At 52.9% G+C, this 26,875-nt stretch overlaps 1 protein-coding gene across 4 annotated transcripts in view; it reads right to left on the bottom strand.

The window, feature by feature from the left end:
- CABIN1 (calcineurin binding protein 1) overlaps positions 1 to 26,875 on the bottom strand; it is a 154,415-nt gene that overhangs the window by 41,728 nt on the left and 85,812 nt on the right. For all 4 annotated transcript variants that reach the window (XM_055322045.1, XM_055322048.1, XM_055322047.1 and 1 more), the window contains exons 28-29: positions 21,714 to 22,045; positions 5,951 to 6,064 (exon numbers count right to left, since the gene is read on the bottom strand). In XM_055322045.1, the coding sequence (XP_055178020.1) occupies positions 5,951 to 6,064; positions 21,714 to 22,045 (446 nt within the window). The remainder of the gene's footprint in view (positions 1 to 5,950; positions 6,065 to 21,713; positions 22,046 to 26,875) is intronic.

Below are 26,875 nucleotides of genomic sequence, written 5' to 3'. Positions count from 1 at the left end.
CTGACTCTGCAGCCCGCTCAGGGCCGGCACTGGCTCAGGAGGGTTCACATGTCTCCGGGCCCAACTCCCACTCCATATCCCCAGCCCTGGGCCTCCCTGTCTTCCCTGCTCTGCATAGTTGGCCTGAGGAGCCGCCTCTGAATCACACAGCCACACGCCTCCGCTGGGCCCGCCCGATGCTGTGAAAGAACAGGAATCAGGGCCCAGACCAGGCCCCGCTGGGGCAGGGAGGGCTGCAGGACCTCAACCAGCAACGTCCAACAACTCTGGCTCTGTTTTGGCAAAGACCAGACTGTTCTGCCTGGTGGGAAAGGGCTGAGGTAATGGGGCCCTCAGCTGGGGCTCCGGCCTGCTCAGGAACATGAGTCGTGGCCCAGGAGCTCCAACCTGCTCGGCAGATAGCCCGCAAGCAGGGATTTTCCATGGCAGAGGAAGGGGGTGGGCTGGGAACTGTTCCTTCTCAGTCAAGTTATGGAACAGTAGGACTGGAGCTGTGCCAAGTTCATTCCTCTCTCTCTAACCACACTGTTGCGCCCTGCTACATGCCACGTCTACGCTGCTACGGGTCCCCAGCCAGCTGTGCAGCAGGCCCGGTAAACCCCACGTGCAAGAGCTCCCTTGAGGAAAGCTGACATCAGAGCCCCAGTCACACTTACCGAGCCTTCAGCATCCATCCCTCTGTCTGGCCCTTCACCCTCCCCATGAAAAGACTCAACCAGCATGACCTTAGGCATGACCCAGCCATGAGGAGCTCCCCAGAGGGTGCCTCTAACTTTGCTCACTGTCTCTTGGCCCTTTGCTGGCTGAATGGTACTGGCCCTCCATGGGAGCCCCCCTCCAGCACACCCAAACTCCTCAAGAGTTCCCCATCTCTCCCATGTGCCCCCATGGTGTCCTACAGAGGCCCTACACGGGCATGCCCTACACATGCATGTGGGACTCCACCACCAGCCTGCCTGTACCCTGTGCAGGGACACTGCAGCAGCCACCACTGGCTGGACCTAGAGGACGTGCCTGGAGACCATCCTGTAAGGGAAAAAGTACGATGGCACACACAAAGAGTGAGCACCTCTCTGGGCCAGGCCGGGACAGCTAGAGACTCAACGAGGTGCACGGCACAACGGTGCGCACAAGGAGACCCCGTGCAGCCTGCCTGTGAGCACAAAGACAGGCCCGCATATGTGCCCACTCAAGGAGACTGTGGCCTTCGCACAGCACAATAGTGCATGGCAGCTTCCAAAGAGAGATGGCCTGTGTTCCTCACAGGGAAACTTCTCAGACTTAATGTCAGCTAAAAAAAACTCCAAGGTGGGGGGAGGGGCAAGATGGCGGAAGAGCAGGGTCCCCAAATCACCTGTCCCCACCAAATTACCTAGATAACCTTCAAACCATCCTGAAAATCTACGAATTCGGCCTGAGATGTAAAGAGAGACCAGCTGGAATGCTACAGTGAGAAAAGTCCGCGCTTCTATCAAGGTAGGAAGACGGGGAAAAGAAATAAAGGAACAAAAGGCCTCCGAGGGGGAGGGGCCCCGCGAGGAGCCGGGCTGAGGCCGGGGCGAGTGTCCCCAGGACAGGAGAGCCCCGTCCCGGAGGAGCAGGAGCTGCACCAACCTTCCCGGGCGGGCGGAAAGGGGCTCGCAGGGAGTTGGAGCAGGACCCAGGAGAGCGGGGATGCCCTCAGGCTCCCTGGGACACTAACAGACACCTGCGAGCGCAGGAGAGTGCTCCGAGCTCCCTAAGGGCTGCAGCGCGCACCGGAGCAGTTCGGAGGGGCTCGGGAGCGGCTCCAGGGAGGGAGCTGCGGGGCGGGAGCGCAAATCCAACAACACAGGCCCCGGAGCACAGGGCGCCGGGACACAGCCCAGGATCCGGCCTCCCCCCGGGACAGGCAGAGGCCGGGAGGGCCCAGGACAGCAAGGACGCTCCTGCCCCGAGCTGAGCAGATCAGCGGCCCCGCCCCGGAGCCTCCAGGCCCTGCGGACAGAGAACCGAGAGCCCCGAGCCCCGTAGTTCCAACTCCAGGCTTCAGGAGTTGCCATAGCAACTGCTGCTGTTCCTCCTGGGGCCCCACGGGGTAAACAACCCCCGCTGAGCCTGGCAGCAGGCAGGGGCAGAGCAGCTCCCCCAAGTGCTAACACCTGAGAATCAGCGCAACAGGCCCCTCCCCCAGAAGACCAGCTAGAGGGACCAGTGATACTCCCCCGTGTTCCAATACAACTTGTTTCTGGCCACTCTGCACTGAGCAAAATGACTAGAAGGAAAACCTCACTTCAAAAGAAAGAATCAGAAACAGCCCTCTCTCCCACAGAGTTACAAAATCTGGATTACACTTCAATGTCAGAAAGCCAATTCAGAAGCACTATTCTACAGCTACTGGTGGCTCTAGAAAAAAGCATTAAGGCCTCACGAGACTTCATGACTGCAGAATTTAGATCCAATCAGGCAGAAATTAAAAATCAATTGAATGAGATGCAATCCAAACTAGAAGTCCTAACGACGAGGGTTAACGAGGTGGAAGAACGAGTGAGTGACATAGAAGACAAGTTAATGGCAAAGAGGGAAAAAAACTCCAAGGTGCTGAAAAGCATGTGTGTGTGTACACACACATACAAGTTCTAACAGCTGCACAACAAGCTTGTCTGACTTTGTACACACACCTGAGAAAGGAGAACAGCCCAACCATACACGGAAGCACCTCTGAGAAGGCTGCAGCATGCCTGCATTCTACTGTGCGTCTGGACTGTGTGCAGTGACAATGTGGCCCTGTATAACTCACACACTTTTTAGAAACTGTCATTAAAAAATAATAGGAGGGTCCCCTAGCTCAGGCCCTTGAGGATGATGAGGGAGGCTGTCCAGACAGCCTCTTGGGTGAGTGACACCAAAGATGGGAGCATAGGTAGCCTAGGAGGGTGGGGACTTGAGAGATGGCAGGCCAGGCTGCACAGTGCCCCTGTCCTCACCTTCCCTATACCTCTTCACAAGGACCAACACAGCCCTGTGCCTTTATCCCCACCCCAGGCTGAAGCACACAGGAAAGGAGAAGAGTCAGGCTGCTTCTCCCAACCGATAGCCCCAGCTGTCAGTGCCATGGCCCTATCCCAGCAGAGTCAGCTGAGGGGGCTCTAAATGCTCCTCTGTAAACATGGCAGGAAACCATTTCCTCACACTTGGTCAAATCTGCTAGACAAATTTGTGTACTAAGAGCACACAGGGTCAGCATTCTCTGGGTGTGAGGCGGGGCTGGAGGAGTGTCCACCCTGAGAGTCTTCCTGCAGGAATGACAAGGACAGGGTGGGGTGGGCTCAGCAAGGGCCATCCTGTCACCAAGCAGCTGGGAGCAACTGTCACTTGGGTACTTCCCAAACGGGGGTGCAAGTGTCTGTCTGGCCTCTTCCCAGAGGTTAACATCTTGGGTTGGAGAAGCTTGAGGAGCCCCAACCTACCTCCAAAGAGAAGACTGAGAAAGTGGAGGTGGCCAGCACTTGGGCCAGAGAGGGCCCGAGGTGGGTAAAGGCAGCAGGTCACTGGGAAGCATGGAGAAATAAACAGGTGACACAGTAGAGGTAAAGCACCCAAATTATCCAGTCCAGGCTGGGTGGCCTATATCTGCAGGGGCTTCTGGCTACAGGGAGGTGCTGCCCAGGTGCCAGGCTCATCCAGGGGTCTGCTAGCCTTCTCTTTCACAGGCACAGCCTGATTGCCCTTCTGCAGAATTCATTTTCTGGAAGGCCTCAGAAATCACAGGAGCCGCTATGGGGAGTGAGCCCAATGTGGAAGGGGCCTGGAGCACCCAGCTGCCAGCTCAGACGTGCCCCAGGTTTACAGGCATTGAAGGTGCTGGTCTCCTAAACTCTATCATCAGGAAGGGTAAGCACTCCACCCATGAGTAAGAGAGGGAGGCTGGCTCTCTCCTTCCAACATTACTGCATAGTTTCTGAGGGCAAATACTCAACAGCTATTTTCTTGAGCATCTACCATGTGCCAGAGCCTGAATTAGGGTCATTACCCCATTATATAACTGGATTTCTATAATTACTCTTCAAGGCAGGTAATAACAGTAGCTCATTTTATAACGGAGCTCAGGGAAACTAGCTAGCTGCCTGGCTCTAACTTCAATTTAGCAACTGCAAAAAAAAAAAAATTTGCACAACACTGACAAAAAGCCCATTTCATTAATATATAAAAAGTTCTTATAAATCAATATGAAAAAGACCAATAATCTAATAAGAAAATTAACATGAGTTGAAATGACATGGAAGAAGAAATCAAAACTACTAATGTCATATCATGGGCAATCCCACTAAAAATAAATGGAACACTATAGCATTTCTCACCTACTGAAGAGCATATATGAAACAGTTAAATAATAAAAAGTATAGAAGTCTGAAAAAAATGAATCTAAGTTTGGGAATGTGGGCTGGATCTTTGGAGGATACTATCCTCTAAAACTTGAAAGGCACCACAAATCCTTTGACTAGGAAATTGTTTCTAGAAATTTATCCTATGAATGGGTTCCCACATAGCAAAGGTATATATATGAAACAGAAATAACAAGACTAGAAACCACCTAAATGCCCATCAGTAGGGGATGGGTAGGTAAACTGTGACATATCCATATGTTAGGAATACTATATAGCTACCAAAAACAATGAACCAGTTCCTAGATACCAAGATATATTTTTAAGTGAAAAAAAAAAAACAAGTCAGAAGCACATGTACTTGTCCTTTGTGTACATTTTTGTGCCCTGGCTTATAAATAGGCAGACACCTTCTGGAAGGATACACACAGGATGAGGACAGTGGTGGCCGTGGGATGGTAGCTGTGGCCTAGGCATCTGGATAGGAGGGAACTTCTCTTTTTCTACAAACCCTTGGTACTGTGTAGATTGATTACAGATTACATCTACTGATTGTCTATAAAATATCCACAGGGAAAGAGGGCTGGCAGATGCAGAGCTCCTAGGCTCCGTGGCCCCTGCCTGGCCACTAGAAGGTCATAGCCTGGGACAAGAGAAGAGCCACAGACCCAGACACCTCACTGCCTAGCTGGCTCTCAGTGGGGAGGCCCCCATTGCCATGTGCCTTGAGAACCAGCCTTTGACACACCCCTCCAGACCCAATACCTGCTCTCCTCAGCTTCTGTGCAGACCCACTCTACCCTTCAGTTTCCTTACATGTAACCGGGAATCAGGGAAAACAGAGAAGAAACCAAAGCTCAGAGGGTCTGGGTAACTTGCCAAAGCTACCCAGCTGGGAACTGGCTGTGCTGGGAGGGGTGGATGAGGACTTGCTGCTAGAGCAGAGCGAAGGACCAGCTGTCTCTGTGTAGGACAGAGCAAATGACGGAGGGCTGGGCCTGGGTGGGGTGGCCAGGAAGGGTAGATGTGGGTTTTAGGGGGCCCCAGGATAGAAAGCAGACAGACTTGGTAACAGGCCATGTCCTGGCCAACGGGTGGGTCTCTACCCTACACAGAATGTCAAGGCTGGAAGGGTACTAAGAGCCTAGCACTGGCTTTCAAGCCAAACTTGTTTTTGAAGCAGTAGACCTGCCTTTGGTCAGAATTTCCTAGGTGCTCAAGACCACATGGGGCACCTGGAGCTGCACCAGGAGAAGCAGACCATGGGCCTAGAGCCCCTTCACTACTGCTTGCTGTGGCCCTAGAACATCTGGGGCTCCAGAGAACACACTGAGCTCATCCATGCCTCTCCCCACAGAGGGGTAAACCAGTGCCAGAAGGGGGCAGCGACTTGCCATTAGTCACTCAGCAGGCACAGCCCCACTCCCGAGTCTGGCGCACTCTCGACTGCGCCACCCTGCCCGCCCTCTGAGGATGCCGCAAAGCCGTGGTCCTGGGAACGCCCGCCCAGGGGGCCATTCGCACGCGCCTCCTGCGCAAAGCAGTGCAGCAAGCAGCCTCGGAAATCAACAAGGCAAAGTACTCACGTTGAAGAAATTGGTCTTGTTCCTCTCGCAGAAGAGCCCCTGTGCCGGCATGTGCTGCAGTTGTTGCCACGGGATACCGCTGCCTAGCAACACGTCGCGGGCCCACTGGAGGTTCTGGGGAAACAAGAAGTAGGTTGGAAGTGAGTGTGTGGGCAGCTCACGGCGCCCACGGGGAAGGGAGGCAGTCCCCTCCTTCCTGGCTGCGTTGGCAGAGCGGGGATGAGCAGCGGCTCCTGCAGATACTGATCCCGCAGCTCCAGGGAGCTCTGGCTGCGGGCTTTGATCATCTGGCTGTGGGGTACATTTCCGGAACTGATTTCCTGCCTAGCACTGGCTGACTTAGGAGAGTGTGGCCTTAGATTGCCCAAGAAGGGCACAGATAGGGACCCCCACTTGAAAATCTGCTATGTGGACCTAGCGCCCTGCCTTCTGTCAGGAGGACCCCCACTGGCCCAAAGGGTCAGCCTTGACTTGTCAGGATGTTAGCAATACTCATCGCAGCTGGGAGACAGCCACTTTAGGCTTGGAAGAGCTAGTCTCTGTAGGATGCCAGGGGCCTAAGTGCTTGGGAGGGGAGGGGGGGTTCTATCCACAGTGCTCAGGCCAGTGCTCCCTGGGCAACCATGCCTCTTGGAATCCAGGCCCAGGGGCCTGGTAGGGTGGGAACAAAAGCCTCCTACCCCAAGTGGGACCTGGGGGCAGCCTGAGAGGCTAGGTATGGGCCTGGCTCCTTTGGCCTTCTCTGGGACCTTCTCACTGACTCAGAGAGCAGCCCTTCCCCACCAGCTGCCTGGTCAGCCACCTTCCCATCTCAGGTCTTTCCCAGGGAGGCTCCCACACCAGGACCATCTCACCACCCAGCACCTGGGACAGTGCTGCCTTAGAAGGGAGAAGCCAGCAGGGGGCAGAGTTAGTACTGGAACCTGAACTGCCCAACATCAGCTCCTCTTTTCCACAGCGCCCATTCCCCCATCCTGCCCCCCAGCCAATCAGTACTCCTTCTCCACTCCCGTCCAGGTCCCTTCCTTATCTCTCTCACCCTTGGTGCCAGGCCTTTATCACCTCGTGTCCCAATTGCTTAATGCCTTTTCACGTCTCAGCCTGCAAACCTGTCTCACCTGCTCCCACTGTACTTACTACTGGTCAGGCTGAACTTAAGAAATAGTCCCCCTAGTCACAACTTCTGGCAAAAGTGCAAGCCCCAGCTCCCTGGCTTGCTGGCTGGGGGCCCCTGCTGGCCTGCATCCGAGCTTCTGCACAGAGGGACATGCCCAAGGGGCTGCTATTGGAACTGAGGGCTGCTCTGCACCCAGCACCAGGCAGGACCCTGAAGCTATGAGGGGTGGGACACAGAAATGAGGGTCCCTCTGGGATGGAGACAGGTAAACTTTCAGGCATGCATCTTCTGGATGACACACTCACGGCAGATGAAGCTAGCTCTTCTGTGAAAGCCCAAGGGAGAACATCATCTCCTGGGGGAAGCCTGGATGATTAAGCCTGGCAGAGACTCTAAGGCCATTTCCTACAGGGACACGGTTCTGAGAGTGGCTGAAGGCTGAGGCCCGGTAAAGTCAAGGCTGCCCTTGCCCGGCAGGGCTGCAGCCCAGCCTGGTCTAAGCAGCTTTAATGTAGGGGTAGGGGATGGAGGGCCATGAGCAGCCCAGCATGTACGACAGCAGGGAAAAACCCAGCTGGACAAGAGGGCACATATTGTCCACAGCCCTCTACACAGCTGACCCCTCTAAACCTGCACTCAGGAGGCTTGCTTTTTCGCTCAGAGCCCTCCTTGAGCCCAGACACCTGCTCAGACACATCTGACATGCTGAGATCAGAAGCAGACTGAGACTCTTCCTCTCTCACAGACTCCAACCAAAACAGCAAGGCGAGCACAGAGAAGGAATCATACCAAAGGCCGTGTGGGGGCTGCTCTCGCAAAGACTCAGTGACTGTCAGGGAGGTGCAGCCACAGCTACAATCTCCTGAGACATTACTTCTCCAGGACTCTCAAGTCTTTCTAGCACCTCAGGGACTAATGCCATAGTCATTCATGGTGAATGATGAGGCTTCCTGAAGGCCAAGGCACCTCCTCTCTGCCCCTACATGGGTGAGGCAGAAACAGAGGAGAGGAGTCACCTAGGCAGCAACAGTCCCTGGTCCTCAGCCAGGGAGCACAGGGGCCACTCTGCCCTATACACAGGAAGAACAGCGAACTACTCAGTCCCAGCCTTCAACTTTTGAGCTCCAGTGCAATGAGGGATCAACTTGCAGTTCACACTCCGAAGTCCAGAGCAGCGTCCCACAGTCTGGCTCAGAGACCCTGCCTCCCAGACCAGTCTACTTAGAAGCCTCTTAAGGCTGATTACAAGCCTGACCAGTGCTTCTACCAGGGGAGGGAGGGTCGGCCATGGACAAACTGAGTGCAGAGCAGGGAAATAGGGTGGATCAGGTGTGCTTCATTACAAGGAATGAGATCTAACTCAGATTAGTTCAAGCTGGTCAGGGCTCCTCAGGGCCCCGGGACACAGGATCCAAAGAGAAGCTAAAGCCTCAGACCTCCAGCAAGCAGGACAACCACTCAAGCAGCCCAGGAGAGATGCTCACAACCTCTATCAGTACTTAGCCATGATCCCTTGGTCTCAGTGCCATTTGGTTCAAAGTCTCTCTCAAGCAAGATGTGAGAGGCTGCCAGTCTAATCATCCATGAAGGGGAGGGACCTTCACAGAAAGTGACACAAGACAGAAGAACCGATATATGCACTTTGAATATGACAGGTGAGCCCACCTGACCACGACCATGGAGATAAGGCACCCACCTATGGTCCAGCCTAAGGAGGTCAGCGAGGCTCCTAGGGGATATGACAACTAAGCTATGACTGGCACACAGCTGTCACTGAACTGGGGTATCCCTAGAGCATGCATGAAAGCCCCCTCTGGGGCTCCTTTGGGACTTAAGGGAAGTATCCAGTTAGCAGCAGTTTGAGAGGGGTAGGAAAACAAGACTCAAAGAGGCATCTCCGAGGTGGCCATTACTTTCTTTCTTTCTTTTTTTTTTTTTTTTTTTAAGGATTGGCCATTACTTTCATAAGAACAAGAAAACGTGCCTTCCGTGTGACTGGGGATATGTGAGAGAGAAGAGTGTCATGGCCAGAGTAGAGAGAGTGGGAGACTCTGCTTCCTGAGCCAGATGTCCGATTCTAGGCCCCAAGGCTGAGGGGCAGGAACACACATCCCTGTAGGGCTTCGGTTTCTGCCATAACCCTGCAGCTTCTCCCATGACACCTGCACCAAGACAGCCCTTCCCACAAGAACAGTCAGACAGAAGGTGGAGGACCACAGAGGGAGGAGACTGTGGGAGAGGTCCCAGCACTCTTAGAGACCTGAAAACTAGCCACTTGAGAAGAGTGCAGAAAGCACTGGCCTGCCAAACCCGATCAGGATTGTCAATTAGCCTCCTGCAGACTTGGCCCCCGCACACCAGCAGAGAGCAGGGCTCCTCAGCCGTCTCCCAGGCCCGCCAGAGAGATCCGATCGATGGCTATGGCACAAAGCGTCCAGACAGCTCATGGAAGACCTTAGCTAATTTATATCTGAGGCCCCAGATGGGAGCTGACAGGGACAAGGAAACCTGCCCAGAAAACTGACAAGTGCCAGGGAGGGGAGGGGAGGGGTATGGGGAGCTGACCCACCATGGTGCACCTATAATGCAGTCTGCTCTGCAGCTTCATGATATGGGGAGGTGAGACACACACCACCACCTGCACTAAGCACAGCACATCACTCCTCATCCTGTATTCTTGCCAGTTTACCAACAAGGAAACAGCCTCAGAGAGGTCTCGGGGGGGGGGGGGGTTCCTGAATCCCCCAAGCCAGGAAGCAGCAAGCCAGGTTTGCATTCCTGCCCAGACCTGAAGGACTCCAAGGCTTGGGTTCTTATCCTGCACCCCCATCCCAGGGCGGGCAAGTCATTTTACAAATCTATGTGCAGCTCTCAGGCAGTCCTGTCTCAGGTCTTGAGCAACCTGTCACCATGCCACCGGCCTGGAGCCTCAGCTTACCGTCATCTCTGGGAATGGGAGAAACACAACCGGGCCACTTGCCAGTTAACGGCACCAATCCTTCCTGGGATCCATGGGCCCCTGAAGCTTAGTGCACAAACCCTCCTCTGACAGAGGGCAGAATGCACTAAATGCCCTAACAAGGGGCAGAAGGAGGACAGAGTCCTGTTGAGAGACAGGGAGAAGAATCCCTGGAAGCACGCGGCACCTTGATGTCCTCCACCAACTTCCTTTCGCCTGGACATTCCTATCCTGGCATAAGGCAGAGGGACCCTCCTGACTCCTCCGCTTGAAGGCCTCAGCTCCCTCAGACTGAAAGCCAGCTCCACACCTCAGTTCACTCACACACATGCAAGTTCATCTCCTTCCCTCCCCTCTCCCATCACGCGCAGCCCTGCAGCCATTCCTGCCTCTGCCCCCACCATGGCCCTGCAGGTCTCTCGGCCTAGCATCATCTCACCCCATTCCCACCTGCTGCTCAATACTGTCCTCACAGCCTCACGGCTACCTTAATAGACTCCCTGCTGACTGTGACGGCTTTGTGGTCTGCCCCCCTTTTGTCTGTCAGACCCACGAGGTGGCTCCACATGGGGCTAGACCAGTATGGGGTCCATGGAAGGGCTGTGACAAATATTTGGGAGGAGTGAAAGGAATGGGCAGTGTTCGGGTTTGCGGGACAGTCTGAGGTGCTGAGGCAGGAAGGTGCCAGCAGTACGTGGTGGGGATGGAGCCCAGGACTGGAGGCAGGAGTGCTGGGGCAGAGCCCTCATCCTGGGCTCCCCACCCAAGGAAGCTGTTGGGAAAGGAACTGCTTGAGAGCTCATGTGTGGGCAGGCTGGAGCACAAAGGCCATCTTTTTTTTTTTTTTTTAAGATTTTATTTATGAGAGAGAGAGAGAGAGAGAGAGAGAGAGAGAGAGAGAGGCAGGCAGAGGCTCCATGCAGGGAGCCCGATGTGGGACTCGATCCTGGGTCTCCAGGGTCACGCTCTGGGCTGAAGGCGGCACTAAACCGCTGAGCCACCCGGGATGCCCTCAAAGGCTATCTTTTAAGACATCTTTCTCTATTCTTTCTTCCAAACAGTGATTCAGAAGCCCCATGTTTGCCTGGCAGTTCTCCACATGGGCATGCAGCAGTACACACTCAAGTTTTGCTGAAAGAATAAATGAATGAGTGCTGGCAGTCTTGGAGTCCTATAACCACTTGGGGCCTCAGAGGCCCACTTGGGAGGATGGAGGTGGTAGTGACCATCAGGCCACTCTTAGGGTCAGCTGGAGAATGCCAGAGATAGCAGATGGGAAAGCACCTGTCTACAAATGCACCAAGGTCCTCACCTGCACCTCTGAGAGAATGCCCCTACCCATGCAGCCTGCTCCCCCGCCAAACTGAGACAGCCCGTGTCTTCTTGAAGGACCCAGCCTTGCCCCTGAACTTGGCAGAGTGTGCCACTGCTCCTCCTCTACCCTCCCTGCACCAACTCGAAAAGCCAGGCCTGGGGCGTACCCCGACTGCTGGGTGGGTTTGACCAGCAAGAAGCATCAGCAGGAGAGCAGAGAGTAGGGCAAAGATGAGACCGAGCATTTATCCCAAGTTCCCTCTGGTGCCGAGGGTCGGCCACCAAGGACTGAAAGTTCTGACAGGTAGCCTGATGTAGAGGTGCCCTGGGGCTGGCCAAGGACCCTGCACCACACCTACCCTGTGGGTTCCAGATGTCCACCCAGGCCACTGAAAATCCCTTTATTAAGGCTCTTTGGATAAGTGGTTGGATGGAGCCATCGAAGGCCTGACTGGCAAACCTCTCACTCTCCACACAGCAGCCCGAGGCATTCATGTACAATCTTGTGGTAGCTTTAACCTCAGAATGATGCGCCACAGCTCCTCCCTGCCTCCCCAGGTCCTCAGGAGCTCTGAATGTATCTTTTTCCCCTCTCTTCCCTGCCCAGCCAGTCACACAGGCTCCTGGCTGATTCTAGTCCTGCCAGGCCCATTCCTATCTCAAGGCACATACGTGACCCATGCTGTCCACCCAGAAGCCTCTCTTGGTATCACCTTGGCTAGTTCCCTCACCTGCTTCAGGTCTTTGCTAAGAGAGGCCTTCCCAGACCTCCCTGCCTAAAGAACCACACTCCCCCCACTGCACACCCTTACCAGCTTTATCTTTCTTCTGGATGCATCACTAACCTCCGTTAGGTATGCTTCTACTCTCCCTCCCCTCTGTGTGCACTCAAGGGTGGGGGGGGCTCTGCTGTGCAGACCAGTATATGCCAGCCCCTCAGGCAGGGCCTCGCATGTATCAATGCAGGTGACAGCTGCTGAATGAATGAACCCGTAGAGATGCATAGGCACAATGCTGGCGGGGGCAGGGTGGGCAGTAGAGGATGACACTAATACAGGGGTTCAGCCGTACCATGGTCTGTGGGATGAGGAGGTGGTGGTAGTTTCTTCCACATGCAGTACAATTTGTAATGGCTACTGCCAGTAGAGTACTCAACCCATTCAAACTGCTGGGATCCATAGCTCACCTCTTCCCAAAGATAGAACAAGGAAGGCAATGGGCCTTTAGCGGGGGCATTTGTTCCCCCTCCTTTGACCCCCAAAGGCACAGCGAAATCTTCAAACCATGTTGTAGACAGACGTTGAAATGTATAACTGAGATTCTGAAGTTGAGAGAAATCTGTAGTTTCATTTTACAAACAAAGCCTGATAAGAACCTGGCTTGCGAGGATCAGCAGCAGCCCAGGGCTTCTGCGTGGGTAGCCTGTGGCACAGCATCCTTTTGGGTATACAGAAAGAGAGCAGGGATTGAAGGAATGGGGGAACGCCCTGCCGCGTGGCCGGCATGCCCTCGTCATGCCTGGTCCTGCCGTCTGGCATGGAACGCACAGCTTACCACCTGCTCCTAGGACACTCACTCATGTGTATGCAGCAGGGTCTCCGAGGCTGCACCCTTGGGTGGCTCTGTCACACCCGCCCATCCTCATGGGTTCTTGTTTAACCTGACTCTGCAGGTTCTAGATGTGAGCTGATGGCACAGGCAGGTAGGGAACCACCCACAATGGGTAAGGAAGGGGGACTCACAGCCCATCTGGCCCATCCCTTGCTCAAGCTCACACCAGAGCATAAGCGGACCCTGAAGTCAAAGTTCAGCAGCTTCTCTGGAGATCACAGGTGGCAGCAGCCCTGCTGGACTCACCTGGCAGGAGGCAGCTCTGTATCAAACAAGTTCTAAACAGACACTGGGGCCTGGGCTCATCCCGCACAGGTTCTGGGTCAGAGAAGTGGGTCTGATTGGGCTGGAGCAGCGAGGCCACTATCCAGCCATATGCCACACTGACAGGGCCTTGTCACCTACCATTAGGAGGATGTACTGCAAAAGGGTTTGGCCATGATGCTGTGCAGCTGCCTCCAGGAGTACACTGGGACAGGGACAGAGGCCAGCAGCTGGTCTAGAGCACTGTTCACAGCGAGTGGCCTCTGCTCCCATCAGAGCAGCATGCATGTGGGGCTTGCAAGACAGGCTGCTCTCGTCATCAGTATGCATGTTTCCCAGCTGGTAAAGCACTATTAACTCACTTTTCCTCACAGTAAAACCTACAACCTACAATGAAGGTGCCATTATCCCCGCTTGACAATTTAAGAAATCTATCCATAGGACTGAAACTGGAAGCCAGCTGTCTAGCTGGCCGAGCCTGAGTGAGGTGCTGGGAGCCGGCACTTGGGAGGGGTGGACAGGTTCCAGCATGCACACTGGCAAGAGGACAAGTGGTGGGAGAGGGACACATTCTAATCACAGGGTCTGGGGAAGGGCCAGGCCTATGATCAGAGCAGACTGATAGCCCCTTTTCCATCTCACGCCCCATAGGCTCCGGAGCAATCCTCACCTGAGTGTCACCTCTCAGTGATAACTTGGATGATAACTGTGTCAGAGAGCGGTTCCAGGTCAGAGGGGGAAAAGCCACACAACAAAAGGTGGGCTTCATCCCACAGCAGAGCCAGCAAGGCTCACACTTGCCCTGGAGGGTGGGAGGAAAACCTTTTGGTGAAGTGTAGGTTGAATAAAGGCCAAGCCTTGATGTAGGCAGTGCTAGAGCCAGATGAGCAGAGCCCCAGCCCATGGGCCAGAAGCTGGCCATACGCCAAGCCCCAGGAAGGTGGTCTCTCCCAAAGAACAGGCCCTTCTCCTCTCCTCTCCTTCCTCACTTGGGATGCCATTCACCCCTGGCTCACTGCCTACCTCCTGCCACACTGACCAACAGCAGCCCAATTACTAAGTGGCCACTGCACCCACAGGAGCTGGTATGCCAGCCTTGCTTCTGCTAAACCTCCAGCCTCTCACACAAGTACTTTCAGTAAACATTTCCTCACTCTAGTCCAATATAGCCAATCAGCAGCCATGTGGCTTTATCAAGAAGCTGGGCATCCATCTACCTGGCCAGGTGAAGGGCCTGGGCTAGAGGCCTTGGTCCCCCCCACCTCGAGAGCAGAGACAGAGGAAACATCTGAGCCTCAGGAGGCCCAGGCCTGGCTACCTCCTCCCCAAGGGCTTCAAGACAAGCTGCTGTCCCCTCACAGCCTCAGTTTCCTGCTCCCCCTGCTGGGCAGCATGCTGGGTGAAACAACACTGAGGAGCTGGCCCAGCCAAGTAGTCTCAGTGCAGCACTGGAGTCTGTTTCTTGACCTTTCTCTTAAGACACTGAGTAACCTAGGAGGACCATACCCCAAGAATGGGAAGCAAAGAATGTGAAGAACATTTCCCAAGTTGAGATCCAGCAGTGAGCACAAAACAAAGTAAGTTTAGGAGAGGCAGTACTCTAAACAAGAGGCTCCCCAGAGGAAACTAGCTCTGGAAAGTACCACCAGTGTTCACAAACCCTGGCCTTTAAGCAGGGGGCACATAGCCCCAGTGCCCAACTCCCTTGCCCTAGCAGAACTGTCAGTAAGGCAGTGGCTGCTCATGCACCCCCGACCCCCAGGAGGAGAGGCCGAAATCTTTGATTCTAGCCATAGTAGGAGGTATGAAGTGGTATCTCAGTGTGATTTGAACTCACATTTTCCCAATGGAAAATGGTGTTAAGCACCTTTTCCTGTGCTTATTGGCCTTTTGTATATCTTCTTTGGAGAAATTTCTATTCAGATCCTTTGCCCACTTTTACATTGAGTTGTCTTTTAATTATTGAGTTGTAAGAGATTTATTTATTTTTAAGATTATTTATTTACTTATTTATGATAGAGAGAGAGAGAAAGAGAGAGAGAGAGAGAGAGAGAGAGACAGAGACAGAGACACAGGAGGAAGAAGAAGCAGGCTCCACGCCAGGAGCCCAATGTGGGACTTGATCCCGGGACCCCAGGATCGTGCCCTGGGCCAAAGGCAGGCGCCAAACCGCTGAGCCACCCAAGAATCCCATAAGAGGTTTTTTAAAAAAATATATTCTTTTTTTTTTTTTTTTTTTTTTTATTTTATGATAGTCACAGAGAGAGAGAGAGAGAGGCAGAGACACAGGCAGAGGGAGAAGCAGGCTCCATGCACCGGGAGCCCGATATGGGATTCGATCCCGGGTCTCCAGGATCGCGCCCTGGGCCAAAGGCAGGCGCCAAACCGCTGCGCCACCCAGGGATCCCTTAAAAAAATATATTCTAAATACAAGTCCCTTACCACATATAAGCATACCTCAGAGATACTGTGGATTGCATTCGAGACTACCACAATAAGGTGAATACCAAAATAAAGTGAGCCAAATGAACTTTTTGGTTTCCCAGCACATATAAAAGTTATGTTTATGCTATACTAAGTCTATTAAATGTGCAATAGCATCATGTCTAAAAAACAATGTATATACTTTTAATTTAAAAATACTTTATTGCAGGATGCCTGGGTGGCTCAGTGGTTGAGCGTCTGCCTTTGGATGAGGGCATGATCCTGGGGTCCTGGGATCAAATCCCGCATCAGGCTCCCCAGAGGGAGCCTGCTTCTCACTCTCCCTATGTCTCTGCCTTTCTCTCTGTGTCTCTCGTGAATAAATAAAATCTTAACAAAATAAATAAATAAATAAATAAATAAATAAATAAATAAATAAATAAATAAGACAAAAGACAGTATCTGCAAGGTACAATCAAATGAAATGCAGTAAAATGAGATGTGCCTGCCTGTGATTGTAAATATTTCTCCCTTTCTGTGGACCATTTCTTTTTTTTTTCTTTTTTTTTTTTTTTATTTATTTATGATAGTCACAGAGAGAGAGAGAGAGAGAGGCAGAGACACAGGCAGAGGAAGAAGCAGGCTCCATGCACCGGGAGCCCAACGTGGGACTCGATCCCGGGTCTCCAGGATCGCGCCCTGGGCCAAAGGCAGGCGCCAGCCAAACCGCTGCGCCACCCAGGGATCCCCCATTTTTTCATTTCAATAATGTCTTCTGAAGCATGAGTTTTTAATTTTGATGGTGCCCTATTTATTATTATTTATTTATTATTTATCACCTGTGCTTTTGGGAGTCATAGCTGAGGAACCACTGCCTAGTCCAAGGTCATGAAGAGTGACATCTGTTTTCTTCTAAGAGTTTCACAGGTTTTAGCTCTGAAGTTGAACTCTCTGAGACATTTTGAGTTCATTTTTGTAGGTGGTATGAAGCAGGGGTCCAACTGCATTCTTTTGTACTATCCCAGCACCATCTGTTAAAAAGACTGTCCTTTCCTCCACTGAAGTATCTTGACACCCCTGTCAAAAATCAGCTGACCAGGGCAGCCTGGATGGCTCAGCGGTTTAGCGCCGCCTTCAGCCCAGAACCTGATCCTGGAGACCCGGGATCAAGTCCCACGTCAGGCTCCCTGCATGGAGCCTGCTTCTCCCTCTGCCTGTGTCTCTGGCTTCTGCCTCTCTCTCTCTCTCTCTCTCTCTCTCTCTCTCTCTCTCTGTGTGTGTGTGTGTGTGTGTGTCTCTCATGAATAAATAAAAATAAAATCTTAAAAAAAAATCAGCTGACCATATAGATGTATGCCTTTGTTTCTGGGCTTCCAGTTCTATTCCATTATCCATACAGCTATCCCTAGGCTAATACTACACTGTTTATTTTCAGTTGTGGTTCAAAACACATAAAATTTACCATCTTACCCATTTTTAATTGTATAGTTCAGTAGTGTTAAGTATATTCACATGGTTGTACAACTAGAACTTTATTATAAAAACTGAAATTCTGTACTAATTAAATAACTCCCCATTCTTTCCCCCAGCCCCTGGCAACCACCATTCCACTTTCTGTCTCTCTGATTTTGACTACTTTAGATGCCTCATCTAAAGTGGAGTCATGGAGTGTTTGATTTTTTTGTGTCTGGCTTATTTCAGTGAGAGCATAGTGTCCTCAAGGTTCATCCACGTTATAACATGCCAGAATTTCCTTCCTTTTAAGGCTGAATAATATTCCACAGTTTTGATTACTGTATATTTGCAGTAAATTTTGAAATTGGGAAGTATGAGTTCTCCAAGTTTGTTCTTTTTCAAGACTGTTTGGCTCTAGGAACCATCTTATAACCCACTCTGTCCCAGATCCCTCAAAGCAAGAGATGCTGAAGCATGGGGCTCAGTTTCCCAGCTGAGCCACAGGGAGTGGGTGGGGGGAATTGGGATGGGGCGCCCATCCCTCAGCCTTCTTTCTGGCTCTCATTAGCGAATTTCAGAAGCCTCACGATGGAAGCTCCCAATGCCATGTAGTCTCTCTCCTGGGGTGCTCATGTGGACTCTAGGAGACAGGTTTTTCTGAGCATGGACTGACAGTTTGGGGCTCAAAGTCCTGCTGGAGACTGTAATCTTGGAAACTGTAAGTGATATAATAGCTAGACTTAAGGCCCTTACGGCCATCAGCATGTGTGATCTTCCCTAAGGTGCGGAGAGCATTAGGGAGCTCTGCTTCCTCAGGTGCCCTGGCCCTTGGTGTAGGCTAGCAGGAGGCCTGCCTTGGGAGGCCCAGGGGGTCAGCCTATGCACAGCAAAGCCAGCTTGGGCAGGAGGGCGGCCTTAGGCAGGCATCAAAGGTCCCTCAGGGAATGATCGAGCCCTCAGAAGGCCTAATAGAGGGGTCTAGGAGCCATAGAAGATGCTGAGGAAATGGGCTCTGGGGTCCTGATGAGAGGCCCAATGGGAAGGGCCCCAACCCCTCACCTCATTGTCACAATAATCCTGTGCGAGTACAAGAGAAGAATCCTCCCCACTCCAGAGCTGGTATGTGAACCTAGATGAACCCACATTCAGAGCCCACATTTCCTCTCCCTCCTCCAGAAAACCTGCTGCCAACAGCTAAAGCAAGTGATTCCCTGTGTCCTGAGGATAGTTTCTCTGTAGAGGCCTGGGGTGGGGAGGCCTCTGAACAGAACAGAGCTTCAGCTGGGGGCTGCTTAAAAGACCCAAAGGATCTGGAGTCAACCTGCAGAGCCCCTGGGGCCTCTCTGAAGGCAGGGATGATGGATGTTTCAACCAGTTGGCCACTGAGCCATGAGATGGCAACAGGAAAATGCCACTGCCAAGCCCACAGGCGGATTTCATGAAGAAATGTGCTGCTGTTAAATATACTCAGTGGGAAGTATCTGTTACCAAACAGCTGTGTTTGGAAAGCAGTCGCTGCTTATCAGCTAATGGTTCCACATTAGTCACTGAAAGCACTGGTCATGTCCCCTAGATCTATACCCTGATCCCCCTGAAACCCAGGGCCTGGGCAGAACCACGCCCAGCCCCCAAAACAACAGCATGCCCCAGACAGGGATGGCCTTGATTCAAGCTCTCAGTGTAGTGAGGTGCCAACAACATGCCATTCAAGCTGGGGTGACACCTGCTGCTCAGCAAAGGTCTCTAAGTCAAGTAAGCAAGAGCCAGTGGAGCCACCCGGGGTGCATCAAGGCTTAGGGTGTGGCAGCCTAGAGAGCTCCTGAGACATATCTGGCATCTACACACAACTGTCATGTAAGAGAGGAGGGGTCTCTCTCATAATCAAGACCAGCATTCCATTTCAGAAAGCCAAGGAACCCAACCTGGGAATGCAGCTAACAGAAAAGCCAGCAGAAACAGTGTGATGGCTATGGGAAGGTTTTCCAGGAAGGAAGCCAAGGCAGCCTCTGTCCCCATGACCAGGGAAGGCTGGATAAGCTGGGGGGCACCCACCCCTCAGACCATTAGAGGGTGAACAATAAGACCTGGGGACAGTCGCAGAAATACCAAAACAGCAAACTGAGCATGGATGACCTAATGGTGGGGCGGGGGGGGGGGGGGGGTAGCAGTGGAGCAACTGGGCCAGGGTGATGTTAGCTACCTGAGCTGATGCCAGGCTGTCACCCCCCAGTATGTGGCCCTGAGCCAGGTATCAGATGTGCAGTAGAGAGAGAACAAGACCCCATCTAGAACCTCAGAAGTGACAGTCAATAGCGTGTGTGCACGAGAGCTGAGAACAAATACACACACAAAATAGTTTTTTAGGGTGCCAGAACTGTGGATATCTTCTAATTTTTAATTTTGACGGAGATAATATTTCCCACTTTTAAAAAACTCATCCAGCAAGAGGACAGGTTGTGAAAATGACAGGCTAAGCTTCACACCAGGTGGGACCCTTTATATGCATCAGCTCCTTTGAGCTCAGATTACGGCCATTTAATGAAGCCGGGGCTGGGGGCTTGGGGCTCTGGGGCCTGCATTGCAACTCAGCTCTCCCTCCATCCAATCTCACATCTTCACCTCCTTTCCACAGGGACTGATCCCTAGTAGGCATCTTGTACCCCAAGTTCTGCCGCAGCATCTGCTTCTGGAGAAGACGACCTGCCACAGTGTGAGGAAGGTTTTGAGCTCAGCACAGGAAGCTCCAAGTCCTACTAAGAGCTGACCACAGCTGGAAGGGGCTGCACAGCTGCTTTGTGGGGCATGAGAAAAGGGGGATGCCCAAGTAGGGAGAGGAGATCCAGATGATGGATGTTCCCTTCCAACCAATACTCACGGAAGCTCCTGCATTGGCCTCCACTGCTCTCAAAAGAGGGAAGAAGAAAAGTTCCCAAAGCAGCGCGGGAGCATGGTCAGGGGCAGGGGCAATGTTGGCTGAGTCCCCAGAGACTGCTGCAGAGGGGAGTTTTCTTAAAACCCAGGTCTGCCTGGGTCCAGAAGGCCCAGGGCACCAGAGGTAAGGTCCACTGCAAAACTGAGCAGTGAGGGAACCAGGCTCAGGCGGTTCAGTGGCAGCCAGAGGAGCCAGGTGCCCTGAAGCAGAGACAAAGCCCAGAACCAGACCCCTCCTTCTTGAGGCCTGCTGACACCAGCTTCCTCTGTTCTGCTCCAACAGAAATCAACCAAGCCACATGAGTGTGTTGGGCAATCACAACTGTGACAGGGCACCTACCTGTGCCTAGTCCCCAAACAGAATTTTGTCAAGTGACAACTTCCAGCCATGTAACCAGCACCAAGCCAGGCTCCATCTCTCCAGCCAACTGCCCTTCCTGGTTTTTCAGAGGTCCCACAGAGGCTGGTGAGGAGGGGCAAGGGGCCAGTGGGGGGGTCTCTGGGAGAAAAAAGTTTCTGAGCCAGACAAAACCAGAGACCACAGCCAGACTACAAAGGCTGTCCCTGGGTAACCCCACCACCCTGGCCCTCTCTGGCCTTGGCCCACACCAGTTTGGCTTACCCAGCACTGCCACATGCCCAGGCAATTTGCCTGATCTGGGCTCTCTCCCTGTCGTCCAACCTGCCCGCTGACTCCCATTGTGCCCAAGGCCACCCTACAGGTCTCAGCTTAATGGGTGCCTTCATGGTGCTGCAGCAGCACCCCTACCTACTCCTGTGTGTACACCATTACCTTCTTTGTAGCATGTGTCAAAATGGGATTAGCTTAATTTGCTTGTTTGCACGTAGCTTAGAATGTAGCTCCATGCGGGCAGGCGCCATGACCAGGAGCACTTTCTCCAGTGCCCCCAGGTGCGTGAGGAGGGAGTAGAAGAGCACACATGCCACACTCCCTGCACAGATGCGACATGCCAGTAGAAGCAGTCCGGCTGGGAAGCCCCTGAGAGCTCTTAAGCCTGGGGCACAGCTGTTAAGAATCGCTACATCATCTGCTTTCCAAAAAGAGCTGGAGGAGGCTGTCAGCCCCCAACCCCCATGTAACAGAGGCTGTGAAGATGGCAGCTGCACGGAGGGGCAAGCCCAGGGGCAGGATGATGGTGAGAAGGCCTCTCTGTAAGATGTGTCTGGAGGGGACTGAGCCTGTAGCAAGGCCCTGGGACAGAGGAGTGGGGGGGGGGGGCTTTATAAGGCATTTGGGGGATGTGTCTGCAAAGTCATACTAAGGACAGGTAAACAGTAGCAGGGAGGGAGCCGGTCAGTGGAGTAAGTATCACTCCACCGGCCCTCACAGACAAGAGCTGTTGAGAGAGCAGGTCCTCATCCTTCAGCCCACGGCCGGTACCTGAGCCTCAGATCCTGCTTCAGGAGCAGCCCCCATACCAGCTCCTCCCTTGATTCCTTGCTCTGATCCATGGTCCCCATCAACTCTCACCTGGAAAGCTGGACCACACTTTTACAAACCCACCCCCCCGCCACACCTCTCCTACCCTATCCCTTCCATGCACCACTACCCAAGACCCTGAGCAATTGCCAGCTGGGTTTGTTCTGTCCACCAGCACTCAGACACTCATGGGCCCTGGGAGGATCACTCCTCTCTCCTGCCCCGTGTGGGCGGGCAGCTCACTCACCCGGTGGGTCTTGCTGTAGGTGTAGAGGAAGGCCAGTCGGTAGAGGCTCTTATAGTGCTGGGGGAAGCGGCTGAGGCACAGGCGGAAGGAGGCGATGCACTGCTCCGTAAGGAACTGGCGCTGCTCCTCTGCCCCGGCTGGCAGCCCCTGGGGAAAGGCTGCTGGCTCCGCGGGGGGATCAGCTCTCTTTCTCCCGTCCCACAGGGCAGGTGCAGATGCTGGGGTTTTGACAGCAATGCACGCAGAGGTTGGGAGGTCTGCAGCAGGCTTCTGGCTGCCTTGCTCTGTGACCCGGAAGCCTTCTGTGCTCTCCAAGGACTCCTCAGTTTTTCCTGTGAGTGAAAAGAAAAAGAAAGTCACCTCAGTAGTGGTCCACCACCGGCAAAAGAGGTGTCTTAGTGAGGTGACAGGCATAGCTAGGTCTGTGACCTTGGTAGACAGGTGCTGAGCTCAACAGACCCAGCAGCAGGAGGCATGCCCCTGCTGGCTGAGGCCTCTACAACCTCCCAGTCTCCTCCCCTGTGAAGCAGGATGTCCCAGCTGGCACACAGCAGAGGGGCCACGAGGCTGCAGATAGTGGGGATTGTGAACGGGACTCTGGGGCCCCCTCTGGATGGCAGCATAAGATTGTCCTGCCTCCCAGGCCTGTGCAGGTGCACGGGGAGGCAATCCACAGAGGGAGGGTATGGCCACCACCACCATGGAATAAAACAGCCAGGAAAGGACACAAAGGACTGCTCCTGATCTACCACTTAGCACCTCAGCCCATAGCCTACCTGACATCCTTCTCCAAGGCTGCTGCTGCCACTGTGCATGAACCAAGAGCTCACACATAGGAGAGCCCAAGCTGGGTTGCAGGGGCTACAGAAGATGACTGGACCAGGAAGGAGGGATGGAAGGAAGAGGGTGGAGGGAAGCCTCAAGGGTAAGGTAGCCTCTTGGGCACCCAGGAGTTTGGCAAGGCCTGCATGGAGGAGGCCAGAGAAGCAGCCCAGCACCAACTCTGAAGCCTGTCTGCCACGGTGAGCTGAGCCCCTTCCTGCCCCCAACCTAATGACCCTTTCCACTGCAACTACAGTGGCAGCTGGGAGAAGGCTGGAGCCTGCTGCGGCAGGGCAGAGGGGCTGAGGACTAAAGTCCCAAGTTCCCCAAAGCAAAATCATGCAGGCATCAAGTACACATTAAGCTCTTCCAGCCAAGGAAAGAATCTGAGCAAGACAGAGCCAAGCTGCTCAGCACAGCACTTGAGGCCACCTCCCACCGGTCCTGCCATTCCTCCTAGCTCCCCTCCTGGCCTCACACCTTGAGACCAACCACTGGGAACACCTCATTCTTCATTCCTACCTCTTCACTGCTGCTCCTTCTGGACACAGTCTGCACTCTCTCCCTTGCCTCCCCCACTCACTCTCATTCTTCAGGACTCCACTCAGTGTCACCTCAGTGTTACCTCCTCCTGCAGGCCTCCCTGGCCCCAAGGTGGGGTTTGCAGAGTCTTGTGTGCCCACGTCTCTGATATCACCCATCCCACTGTACTTATGCAAAGATGCCTCCCCAGAGCCTCACACTGTCTAGCTTGAAGCTGACTGAATGACTGAAAAACAGGTCACATCTGATCTTGACACCATGCTCCCCTGAAAGGAGAGCACAGGCATCCACTCAGAGCTCAGTGACAGCAACCAGGAGTCTGCTCAGGGCTGGTGTCTTACAAGGGTCACTAACGCCTTACTCACAAATGTACCTGATTTCTAGTGTTTGATTCAAGAGACACATTTCAAACGTGACTCAACAAATACATCCTGGACAACTCTGGGTCCAGTGCTGTGCTAGGCACACAAGAGGCAGGGAAACAGGATGCAGATGAAGGCCTCCCAGTGCTTCAGGCTAAGTGTGTGCTCACATACAAAGATAACATGGGAACATGTTTCTTATGGAAAGTAAGCAGAGTATCAAGAATTAATCCAAAGAGAGCTCAGATGTGTCTGAAGACACACACACACACACACACACACAGAGAGAGAGAGAGAGAGAGAGAGAGAGAGAGAGAGAGAGAAAGAGTGATGCCAGAATGAGTGAAAAGCCTACTGAAAAGGCCCAGGAGACATGGGCAACACGCCTCACCCACAGCATCCACTATCATGGCTGAATGAGCCTCACAGGTCACATCAGTGGAAGGAAGGGGGTCAGAAGCGTCAACAAGCCCACACAGCACTTTCCAGCCAGGAGGCCCAATCCTAACCCTGGCAGTGTGAAAGTGAGAAGACTTCCTCCTATAGATGAAAAGCAAGCAAAGCAAATGCTCTCACCACCCTGTTGCTTGCTGCTGGCAATGAGAACTGGCTTATGTGAGGTGCTCAGGTAGGGTCATCTACTTGATCAAAAAGGGGCAGGTGTACCATGGGATGGCGGTCTCTGCCTGGTAGCTGCATCAGCATCCCCAGCCCACATCGTGCCCTGGGCCCAGGTGGCAGGGAGGGCCTGGGCCCAGGCCAGGCACCCGTGGCCACGGTCTAGACCACATAGGCTATTGACAAACTCTGCTGCCCTTGGAGTGATATAACAGAGCACCTTGTATTTAGGTGGTGAAATTTGAGCAGCTTTTCCTCTATTTAAAAAATAAACCTTTACTGTTACTACATTCAGGCTATACATTTTTTTTTTTTTAATTCTGACCCTTAAGAAGGTGAGCTTCAACTAGCTCTAACAGCCACCTGTGGAGAAACCTTCTTCCTGGAAGCACCTTGTCACAAACCACAATGGAGAAGTAAAGAGGGGAGGGGAGTTCTCAGGAGCCAGTACCCATTGGACACCATAGGAGGGAGGGCACCTGGACATCAGGCAGGGTGTGGCTCCCAGAGCCATTCTTGCTTCCCTTTGGCACCCAGGGCCTGGCACAGACTTGGGTTTCATTGCTCAACAATGCACATGAAATTTGTGAGGGATCCCTATGACACTGACCGTGACAGAAGCAGCACACTGGTGACAGGGCCATCCAAGAAGGTGCACCTGAAAAGGGCTGGGGTGTGGAGCACACTTAGGGGCACACACCCAGCCCTGGCCCAGAACCATATCCTGGCTTTTTGCAGGGAGCCGAAAGCTGCCGGAGTGCCAGTAGCCAGGGTTCCTGCCCACTGGGAGCCTAGAGGAGCATGTGTCAGAGACTGCCACTGACCAGAGCCAGGCCTGGAGGAGCACACTACTCGCTATGCAGTCTGCCTAGCGAGGGCTCAGAACACATGCTCTGCTACATCTACTCTCCTAGGAAGCTCACCAACTTCACGGTAGTTACGAGGAAAAGCTGGGCTTAGAATGAAGAGATGCATCCACAGAAGCAGGATGCTTCCCTTCAAGTCTACCAGCTACTGGAGTGACTCTGGTTCTACTCAAATTTTCTTTACCAGTGGCAAGCCCCCACAATGTCTGCTTAAACCACTGACTCTGAATGGAAGGAGGGAAGGGGTGGGATGCCCCTCATGTGTCTGGAAAGCCCAGCTTGGGGCAGACCACAGCTGACACTCTCTTAGCTCAGCACCCCAGCCTACATCCCCCACTTCCCCAAGCACGGTAAAGAGAGGCCCATGATGACACAACAATACCCACAACAGTCCACTGCTTAACAGGCCACGGAGCAGAGATGACAGGCCTCACCTGTCCAATAGCTAAAATAATCTTATTTGTAAGACTGGACATGAACAAAAATTGCTGTATTAGAGCGTTGGGACTATAGGTTACTTTTTCCTTCCCCTTCCAAACTTCCTACAGTATGTTTATGTCAGTTGTAGATACCCAGTTTATGCTATCTCAAAACCCAACATCGTTTTGGGATAGCATAAAAAGTGCCTAGTGAGAAAGTGCAGCACTAGCCTCACCTTCCCTGACCCTAATAAGGGCATCTTTGCCAACCTACATGGCATGCAGCCTCACCAGCTGCTAAGGCCAGCTATGGGAGGCTGGCGAGGAGCAGAGAGTTGGGACAGGCCATTCCCAGCATGAAGGGCTCTGGCCACATCTACACATGAGTCCCTGAGCTTCAACTCTCCCTGTGTGGGAGAGCTTGTGTGGACACATCCTAGGGGAGGTCTTCACCAACCCCAGCTGCTCCTTCTAGCCCACTTAGAGAGGGAGCATGGGGCAGAGATTAAGGGTGCAGACTAACCCTAGGCAAATTCCTGACCCTCTCTGAATCTTAGGTTCCTCATCTATAATGCGGGAAGAGACACAGGGCTGTTTCCTAGGGTAGTTAGGAAGACAAAAGGAGTTCAAACAGTGCCTGGTACAGGGTCACTGGTCACTGAGCATGGTCTGAGTTGTTGTTATTGTTTGGCAAGCCCTGGCCAGGGTGGGAAAGCTCTCAGAACCCTTAGCTGGCCATCCAGCCACAGCCTGAGTGGTACTGTGGACACACAGCCTGCCAGTGCTCTCCTGCGAGCTGGGTGTGGGGCTCTGCTCACTGGTTTCTTTCTTTCTTTCTTTCTTTCTTTCTTTCTTTCTTTCTTTCTTTCTTTCTTTTTCTTTCTTTCTTTCTAAAGAAGAAGCCTTTAATTAATTAATTAATTAATTAATTAATTATTTTTAGATTTTATTTATTTATTCATGAGAGACACAGAGAGAGGCAGAGACACAGGCAGAGGGAGAAGCAGGCTCCTCACAGGGAGCCCGATATGGGACTCAATCCCCGAACTGGGATCACACCCTGAGCCAAAGGCAGACACTAAACCACTGAGCTACCCAGGAGTCCCTGCCCACTGCCTTCCACAAAGGGGGGCCTTGAAGGCCCCAGGAGATCTGGGCATGCCCCAGAGTTAGATCAGGGCCCCCTGCCCCAAAAAGGGGGGCACTTTTTCCTAAAGGCCTAATGTGATTCAGACTTTAAAAAAAAAAACACATTGGTGACATTTAGGATTCAAAGACTTTTTTAATAACTATGTAGCAAGAAAAAAAAAAACATGGGCACTCACGTTATGGACGTGGCTTTCCCACACTGGGCTGCGGGGATCATAACAACAACAAGTGTCAGTGAGTGCACACTGCACTCCAGGCACTGTGCGAGCACCTTTCTGAGCCACCCTGTTTCATCCTCACAACCCTCGGAGTGGGCCATCGGATGGCTCCCACCCTACAGGGAGCACAGAGGGCGAGAGAAGTGTGTAACTTGCCCAACTGAG

Source organism: Nyctereutes procyonoides, unplaced genomic scaffold (genome assembly GCF_905146905.1).
Source record: "Nyctereutes procyonoides isolate TBG_1078 unplaced genomic scaffold, NYPRO_anot_genome, whole genome shotgun sequence".
Taxonomy (NCBI): Eukaryota; Metazoa; Chordata; class Mammalia; order Carnivora; family Canidae; genus Nyctereutes; species Nyctereutes procyonoides.
This window is presented reverse-complemented; position numbering and strand designations above follow the sequence as displayed.